The sequence below is a fragment of the Corvus brachyrhynchos genome, unplaced genomic scaffold (assembly GCF_000691975.1).
Source record: "Corvus brachyrhynchos isolate BGI_N302 unplaced genomic scaffold, ASM69197v1 scaffold266, whole genome shotgun sequence".
Classification (NCBI taxonomy): Eukaryota; Metazoa; Chordata; class Aves; order Passeriformes; family Corvidae; genus Corvus; species Corvus brachyrhynchos.
Genome location: NW_008238633.1, coordinates 2,739,091 through 2,748,678, shown reverse-complemented (window position 1 = coordinate 2,748,678; position 9,588 = coordinate 2,739,091). Strand labels below are relative to the sequence as shown.

Below are 9,588 nucleotides of genomic sequence, written 5' to 3'. Positions count from 1 at the left end.
CGTTTCTCCAGCAGGACCAGACTTTTGTGGACCATCTGTCTCTCTATGATGGCACATCTATAAATACACAATAAAATGTTTATCAGAGGGAAAAGTCCCTCTTGCAATGGGCATTCCAAAATAAACCACATCACGGTCAATAAATCCCCAGCTGAGAATTCTCAGGAGCTGGGAGAGCACGTGAGGACTGTCCTGTTCTCTTTCTTCCTGACCATTCATACCTGAGCATTGTTAAATATGAGGCTGAGGAAGTTTATTCTGAACTGTTGTGGCTTTTTTTGACCTTTAATTGGGGATGCAGAAGTTTGTGGAGTTTGGTGGGGTTTTTTGGGGACCAAAATTCTGCAGCTTCTTTCATTTGGTTGTTTGGTTGTTTTTGTTTTGTTGCCTTTTCCTCCTGAAAAATTGACCCCTTTTCCTCTGTGCTTCTCTTTGTAGATAGTAATTGTCCAGTTTGGAGGAAAACCCTTCAGCTGTTCTCCCCTGCAGCTTGACCAGTGGATGTGGTGTGTATTTATTGGATTAGGAGAACTGGTGTGGGGTCAGGTAAGCATTCAGGAACCTGCACATCATAAGGTGTGACATTGTTGATATTCCTGTTATTTCCTTGCTCTCTCTCAGTGTCAAGTGCAGCCCTCACTGAAAGCCAGGGTGCTCTCTGAGAGCTTCGAGGAGAGATATATTAGTAAGGATAATTTATCCCTCTGTTCCTTGGGGGATTTTTGTTAATTTTCACACCTTTCCTTTCTAGCAGGGTGTGCTGTCACCAGGGCCATCTTCAGTTAGGCTTTTTGGTGAGAGATGTTTGAGCCACAACTTAAATCTTTTAGTCACAAAAAAAAAAAAAGGCAACAAAGGCAATTCTGTTCCTTCCCTGGAAGAGAATTCCTTCCACAGGATGTGGCAAAGTTTTGGAGCTGAAATGAAGTTCCAATTCTAGGTCAACCAACTCATTCCCTTGCTGGAGCTGTCATAGGAAAAGTTCCAGCATGTTTAAAATATTCCTGCAGTGATTCTCCATCCACCTAATTCTGTGTGTGAACAATGGAAGTGGAAGTGCAAAAAAAAAAAAGAGATTATTTTGCTTTTAATGCTGTAGAAAAGTGCAGTTAAATTAGTGTGTCCTTTTAAATTTCTGCTATATCCTCTGTCATCATTGGCTAATATATAATTGTATATGGATGAAGAAATAAATGTCAATGACATGATATTAAATAAATTGGGATCCATTCTCTGGAAGTAATATACAGGCACAATCACTATTGTTAACATCCTACATTGTTCTGTTATGTGCAAACACGGATTACAAACTTAATAATATTAATATTTTTTCACCTCTGAATGCATTAATGGGTTTAACATCCTACATTGTTCTGTTATGTGCAAACATGGATTACAAAGTTAATAATAATAGTATTAACATTTTTTCACCTCTGAATACATTAATGGGGTATTTAAGTTGTTGCCACCTGGTGCAGTAAAGAAAAAAGTGAAGTTACATTTTGTTCTCTCAGATGTAAAGAGATTTGTAGATCCAGAGTTTGCCTCTATGAAGAGTCAAGAAATGGCCAGCTGCAGTTGGAAGCTGCTGCGGTTCTGCTGGAAGTGCAGGGAATAAATGCTTGCTTTCAAATCTGATTATTTGTTCTCCCCTGGAAAAAAAAAATTCACTTTTTGGACAGTTTGGCCTCATTTTTCCTTAGAAACGCTCAGACTCAGAACAGGCTTTAATGCATATCTGGCTGAAACCCACCACTGTTAGAGGGTTCTACTATAATTATTACCTGAGGTTGGGATTTGACTTAAGGCCTTGCTGGAGGAAGATCTAAAATCAGTTTGATAATCTCAGAAAGGAAGGATTTTAAAGATTTTTTTCCAACTGTTTGGAAAATACCATCTTTTGGAGAAGAGGGAAGTAAAGCAGGGAGAGGGAGAAGAATCCAATCTGCTTCATTCAGCTGTGAAGAATTTCCCACGGCCTTTGATCAATTTTTTGGCTTCTAAATTTTGTTATCCATGGCTATTACATAATCACTGAGAACTAATACTAATATCAGCATTTTTTTTATAATTTAGTTGCCCCAGGCTTATTGTGAGACCCTAGACATTAAATTAAAACTGGTATTGGAACACCGCCACAATTTTATCACTGAAAAGAAAGCAAATATAGAGGGGGGGGAAAAAAAATCCATCTTGTGGTCAGTATGTAGTGACCAGAAAAGAACAACAGAAGCTAAAACCAAATAATTATGTCCATATTCCCATGATTTGCAGTCTGTGGCAAGGCCTTTCTTCATGGAGCTCTTCAGTGAGAGAGAATTCCTTTCCTTTATGATGCTTCTCTTCCTTCTCAGCCTTTTCTCTGCTGCTGTGACTCATTCTAATTCACCACAAAACAAATTTGTTCTTCTTATTTTTAATCTACCTCCTGAACCCACTGTTCTTGTGAGCCACTAAAAGCAATCAAGATTTCCAAGTTCCAGTGTCAAAGCAGGCACTTCTAAAAGGAATTTAAGGAGCAGTTTCTAGGAAGTCAATTTGAGATGCTTTGAGGGACAGGTTTCTAACAGCTCCCATCCCTTCTGACAACCAAGGCTTTCTAAAGTATTTCATGTCCCATTCCCAGAATTACTGATCACTTTTTAAAGCTGTGTTCATTTTTCTGGGAATAATATTTAGTTCTTTAATCTGCTTCCAGTCTGTTGAGTCTGTGCCCTGACCAGTGTGGGTGCTGGCAGATACAGAAAATGAATGAATAATGAAAAAAGCCATGTAAATACCTTAAGGAAAGAATCAGAGCAGAGTCTTATCAGCTTGGCTGAGGTGGTGCAGGAGAGGAATGTTCTATCACATAGAATCCTGATCCAATACACTTATTTTTATGAATATTGGCTTAAAAATCCTTTATCACCATCAATTTCATCAGATCCCACAGTCTCCAGTAGTTTCTCTCTGTAGAGTGCTGGCATTGTAGTTTTGAAAGCTGGGAGGCTGAAGAACTTTCAGTAAGTATTGAATTGATGAGATTTACCCTTTCATTTTCTCTGCTGTTCTGTCTTTACTCATGTCACACCAATTCATTCCTTTTCCAGGTTTGCATCTTATTTTTCAACCCCCTTTTAAAAAGGCTTTATAGTAGTGTAGAAACTGGGTTTGGTTTGGCTATTTATTTTTTTTTTCTAATCTGTCTTTGAAAACATTATAATAAAAGTGGCCTTGTGGGTCATGAAGCTCAAGGAGACCCTCAGCAAACTCAAAAGTTTGCTTTCACCCTGAAAATATTTGGAACCTTTCCACGTGTCTTCACTGCATCCATTCCAGTTTTCCAAAGCTCTCCTCACCAATTTCCCTCAGCTGTCTTGGTTCTCTCTTCATTTTTCACACATCTGGGCTTCACAGTTGTGGTTGCTCACTGCTGAAACGAAGACAAAAAAGAAAATTGCAGCAGTTTTTTGCTAAGTGGGTCTAATAGTTGACTTTGTAGGTGGTTTACTTTAAGCATTCAGTGTATTCCAGGTAATGTTTAAATTGCCCAATCTGCTCCTGGTTTTATTCAAGGAATCAGAACAAAGAGAAAATGACTGCCCAGGAGGGTAACACTGAAATCCATTGAAAACAATTGTCCAGCTGCAGTATCTGCAATGTTGGAAGATTGTTCTCCTGTATTAGTTACTGCCAAGGACCGTGTTGGTGGGCAAACAGAATAAGAGGGGTTAAGTTAATCAGAATTTATTGGTGATAAGGACACAGAGTTAGAGTCCCATGAGAAGTCCAACAGCCAGATCCAGACCTTTCAGAAAACTCAGTTTTGAGAAATGCCAGGAAAGAATCCTGACTTGCTGGAACAAGGGGAAGCTGAAGCCGTGAACCAAGGGAGTGCAAGATTTATGAGATGCAATGAATTTTCAGCTCCCATTACCATAATTCATTACAAATACCCAAACTCTAATTGCAGAGCTATCAGTCTTGTTAAGTTTTCTTTCCGTAATTACATTAAAATATTTCAATCTTGTTTTATTTTCTGTTTGTTTTATTGGTAACAATTTTCCCAGCCTTGATCTTGCTCCACACTGTGGTTTAGTGGTGCAAATCATGCTGATTGTTCACATAGTAAACGAAATATTTTGGGACTAAAATGGAGTTGTCCAAGTGCAAAGTGCTGTTAGGAACAGGCTTAGCTCAGCTTTTCTAGATCTTACTAAAATATGATTGCTCTTTTGTAATTAGCAGATTGTTATACTGTTGCTCTTGAATGAGGCTTATGTTTTCAGTACTTTTTTGTAATTTTAGGTCATTGCAACCATCCCAACAAGTAGGCTAAAGTTTTTAAAGGAGGCAGGGAGGCTCACTGAGAAGGAGGAGGTCCCTGAGGAAGAGCTCAATGAAGATGTTGAAGAAATTGATCATGCAGAGAGAGAACTCCGACGTGGACAAATCCTCTGGTTCCGAGGGCTCAACAGAATCCAAACCCAGGTATGCTAAAAATAAATGCCCATAAGGTCTAAAACCACCCAAAGAAACGTTTAATGTGGGATCGATGCAAGATAACGTTAACAGGAAGCCACGGAGTATTTGTGTGTTTGGAGGATGGCACTGGTTGATTGTTTCCAAAGGAAAACCATGAAAAACAAAATAGAGGATCTGAGCAAAGGGGTTGTGTGCAGCAGAAGGGATAAACTGCAAAGATATAAAATGATAAAATGCAAACCCAGGAATCTGTGATTTGAGAATACCCTGACTGGATGTTCTTTTTCTCCTCGAGTGATGATAGCTCATAAAATTGTGCTGCTTGGCCAGCATCAGCTCGCAGAATGTTCTGAAAGCTTTCTAAAACATATTGTTTGATTTGCTCAAAAAAAAAATATTGTTGCTGCCATTGCTGCACTAACAGAATAATTGAAATTGGGGAGTCTGAAGTATGAGGAACAATTTGATTAAAAAATTTAATCTGTTCAGTTCTGGCACTGCCACACATCAATCACGATTAAGAGGGATTGGTTTTCTTTCCTAGTAGGTAATGAAAGATGTGGTTCTGGAATTTAGTAGGAAGGGCCTAAGCAGGCATTAAATATTGAGGTGTAAGAGTTGGAACTAGGAACGATTCCTTAGAAATATCTCTGCCCAAATTCTGCTAAACACAAAAATCCACGGCATTTTTTATTATACCAGATCTTTGCACTGAACAATGGTGCCAAATATAGTGCAGGTTAAGGAGCTGTAAAATTTGTGCTGGAGTGCTGAAGAAAATCATGTGAAGTCTTTTGCCTTTTCCATTGCAGTGAAGTGTTTCATTGCACTCAGGTGTGCTCTGCTTGATCTTTCTAAGATCGAGTATTTCTGCCAGCTTGCAGCAGAGAACAGATACCACCACATCAGATGTGCATGTTTTACATGAGCCTGACAAGAAAAAGAGGTGAATAATTAAGAAAAAGATCTTTTTGTCTTGAAAGAATCTTCTAAAGAACATTTTTGTCTCAGAAGATTTGGGGGTTTTGCCTTCATCCAAGATAAATAGCACATTCTGCTTTTTCACATCTACAAATTGATAGTTTTTTGGGGGGGTGGGAGGGAGATGCACCCAGGAATTTAGAAGAAAATGATGGCAAGAAGTCAAATTAGGGCAGTGAAATCTCTTGGCTGCATCTGCAGAGCATGACATAAAGAGGGTGGAAGCTGCTGGTAGAGATTAAGAGTTGGGGAATCCCCAGGGTTCTGTGGTAAGTGGTTAAATACGGATCTTCAGCTTTGAGGTTGTGTGTCTTGACTCCATTGAGTCAGGAGCACTCATCACTAGAGAAAATTCAAATTCAAATTTCAATTGGGACAGGCAGGTGCCCAGGTAACGGTGATCTTCAGGGAAAGATGACCTCTAAATGTGCATTCTTTTCTCCCTGGTGGCTGTAGGAGGAGTGTTGCCTGTTGGCATTTCTGTCAGGATGTCTTTCTGGTTGGGGTGAGTGTAAATATCTTCAAGCAAAACAAAGCAAATTACATCCTTTCAGTTCTCTTTCTAGTCTGAGAGGTAGCTTTTAGTTCTGCATCTCTTTGTCCACTTAATTCACAGAGAAATGATTCTTTTGCACTACTTAAACCCAAATGAACATTAATTATCTCTCTAACATTAATTGTCTAACATCCATCTCAGTTTCCTTTCTGCTCTTAGCTGTAGAAGCACCTCTGGTAGGATGTCTCCCTCCTCTCTGCCAAGAGGCCTCTGTGATTTTTCTTCTCATTTTATTTACTCAGTGACTTTGATTTTTTTGCATCCATTTCACATCTGTGCAATGACAATGAAAGAAAGAAAAGAAAATGGGCCAGCAGATTCCAAAGCAGTGCCTAGGTGTGCAGCGGAGAGTGATGGACTTAGGTCAGATTTGATCCCTGAGCTGTGTGTGGGGCCCTTCCAGGTGGATTAATTCCCTCGTACTGCATTTCTCAGGAGGCCAGCAAAAGAAGAGCTGCTGGAAGAAGATTGCGATGTCTGTAGCATCCCTGGGAGGATTTGCAGGAGTCCTCTGCACTCCTGGAGAGGCAGAAGAATAAGGCAGAGCATCCCCTCATTTTATATCTCTCTGAGGATGGCAGACTAGGAATAAACACTGGGCTCAGGATCAGGTTGATCATTCAATCCTACCAAGACCAGTTTTCACACTTGTTGCTGTAATTTGGATGATTTGCCCTTATTTTCTCTTCAGTCACTATGGACAGATGGCCACAGCTTTCACTTCTGAAATAAAGAACCTGCAAGAGGCTGGGTGTTGTTTGCAGGTGACCAACACATCTCCCTTGCAGTGCTCTCATTTAAGCCCATCCAAACTGACAAAACTTTGCACTGCTAAAGAGATTTTTCTTCCACATCCCCTCTCAAACAGAGGGTTCAACCCAAGACACCAGAGAAGGGATTTTCACTGGGATTTTTCTGTTTCTGTGAAGACTTGCATAAATTTACTTGAAAGGCGTATGAAAAATGCACATAACTAAGCCAGACACTGGCTATCAACTTCTGATTTGTTCTTTTTGGCCTCCTGTTGTTAATTTAGATATTTTCTTGTCTTATAAACATGCAGTAGGGAATCTCTGGATGGATGTGTGTTCTCCTTCTCTGAATGGAAGAGTTCCCTCACTGGAAGCCTGTCTCAGATGACCACTGAGGTGTGAAGCTTCACAAACGGCTCATTTTAGTTATTCAGGTTTGAGGAGGATCTAAAAGAGGTCTGAAATTGCATAAAGACAGGACTTTGCAAAAGTTTTCTGCAGTTTTTTCCAGTCTTTGTTGCATTTCTCACAAAGTTTTCATTCTGAAGGCAGACAAGACTGATCACACCCTCTTGGTGGGTCTAACAGCCTTTGGGAAGTTCACCAAGTTCACCTCCAGGCCAAACTGCATCAGCTGAGTGAAAACCAGGAGAAAAAAATGCATCTCAACTCTTGTAATTGTCCATTGAAAGTTTCTCTAGTTCCCTCACATTTGAGAATGGAAACATTCTGAAGTGAGGAGATTCAAAAACTTCTCAAGTTTCTCAGAATTTTACACCCCCAGTCTGATTCTTTCCTCTGCTGCTTCATTCATCCTGAAATTCAGTTTGTTTTATCTGCATCAGGTGGGAAACAACTGCCTGGAATGTTCTGAGAATAAAAGGAAAAGCTGAAAAGAATACAGGTGACATGGCAATTGCTACTTAAAGATTATTCCTCTTCAGATGCTAAAAACCACCCAGCGGTGCTGTATTGCGTTTTTCACCCTTAATTTTTCATGTAGAAAACATAAAAACTTTTCTTTTCAACCAATTCAAACCTGCCAGCAGTGAAAGTCACTCCTGGCAACAGTTTCTGATGTTGGATGAAAAGCCAGAATTTCGTTTTATGGTTTCCATGTAGCTTTTAATATAGAAAACATCGTGGTAGCCTTGTGTAAGTGGAATGGAAACAGTTCTATTTCGTGCAGAAAGGTGGCTTTTTTTAAGGTTTTTTTTTAAATTTTAAATTAATATCCTGCTTGGAGATTAGGGGAATGAGTCCTGGGTCCTACTCATGTTAATGAAAAAAGAAATCATTCTGAAAATCTGTTTTGTGTTAAAAATCAGGAAAAAAAATCTGCTCTGCCAGGACTATTCTGCTACTATTAGATTTTAAATGTTTTTTAGTTGCTAATCACTGATATTTTTACAGGCTGTGCACACCTTAAAAAATGGGATCTTCTACAGGATAGAACACAGGGAAAAATGAGAAGGGTGTGAAAAATTTCAACGTTATGGATAAGCTTCAAATGTAGGACAGTATTTTTTCTCTACCTGAAGGTCCATAATCAAAACACCACTGCATCCTATATTGTGTTGGAAATTTTTTAAACTCAAGAACTTTTGTTTCCTTTCTCCTCTTTAGCAGCTTGAATTGTTCTAAATAAATGCTTTCCCTTGTCATTAAAAGGTTACATCTTAATTCAAAGTGCACTATTTATTTCCATGAACTCTTTTCTTCTTTGTTATTTTCTGCTTGGAGAAGACAAACTTTTGGGCCAAGTTCTTCTCTTCTTTCTTGGCTTCAGGCAGAGCACAGTCCTGTATGTTCAGCTTTTACGATTCTGGGGAGGTTGTCATCCTCCCCCCATGAATTACATCCATGAAGAGCTGGAGTTCCTTTCTTCAGGAGAAAAGCAAATTACATGGCTGTAATTCTTGTTCTCTGAAGAAACCATTAAATACAGATCTTCCCTCATCTTTTCACTCTTGTACCAGAGGCTTTCAGTTTGTTAGGAAGGCATTTGCACATCTAGAAATACCCTTTGGCTCAGGGTTTATCAGCACATTTCATGCCCTCAGTGGGAGTCTCAGAAGTCTTTTTTGAATGGTCTCTTTTGAAGAGTGCTCTGTCACCTGGGTTCGACCCCGAGAACCCAAGATCTGTATTTAATTCTACTTTTGTAGAGCGTTTCAGGTGAGTATTGAATTTGCCACATGAGCCATGGTTTGAGCCATGTGGTTTTTCCATGAACCTTAGCTAACACCCCCCTCATGCCCTACCCCATGTGCCAATCACCTCACATTGTCTGATTTACTGTGAGATTTGCACTGGACATGTAAGTCTGCTGCCAAAAACAAAGCTCTGCAGTTGTGGGGTCTGCTGAACACTGTCCAGCCCTGGGTGTGCACAGTGAAATGGTACCAGGGCTCAGACAGAACAAATCAGTTGGGCTTTGTGTAGGAAAATTCACGGTGCCAGTTTCACAGCAGTAACATGGGATCCCTTTTCCAGCTGGCTGTGGTTGATTATTCCCATAAAAACACACAGGAAAAGAAACAATGATGGCCAAAGATAAGATTAAGAGATGGGAAACATCCATATTAATGAAGATGCAGCCCTACAAACTGGTTTATTCCTAAGACTGACCACAGCAGAAAATCATAAATTCCTTTTAGTTCTTCCCTCTTGGAAAATGTAGGAGGGTTTGCACCGAGATTTGTGCTGTTTAAATGGATAAAAATACCACCAATTTCCCTTTTTCTAGGCTGGTTATCTCCAGAAATGTGGGCTGCATGATCTGGTAACAGTGGGTTACTTCAAACAAGTAGTTGGTCGAATTCCTCCCGG

At 39.7% G+C, this 9,588-nt stretch overlaps 1 protein-coding gene across 13 annotated transcripts in view; it reads left to right on the top strand.

Annotated features, from left to right (window-relative positions):
• ATP2B2 (ATPase plasma membrane Ca2+ transporting 2) overlaps positions 1 to 9,588 on the top strand; it is a 284,984-nt gene that overhangs the window by 262,414 nt on the left and 12,982 nt on the right. For all 13 annotated transcript variants that reach the window (XM_017737308.1, XM_017737319.1, XM_017737316.1 and 10 more), the window contains 2 exons: positions 439 to 546; positions 4,291 to 4,473. In XM_017737308.1, the coding sequence (XP_017592797.1) occupies positions 439 to 546; positions 4,291 to 4,473 (291 nt within the window). The remainder of the gene's footprint in view (positions 1 to 438; positions 547 to 4,290; positions 4,474 to 9,588) is intronic.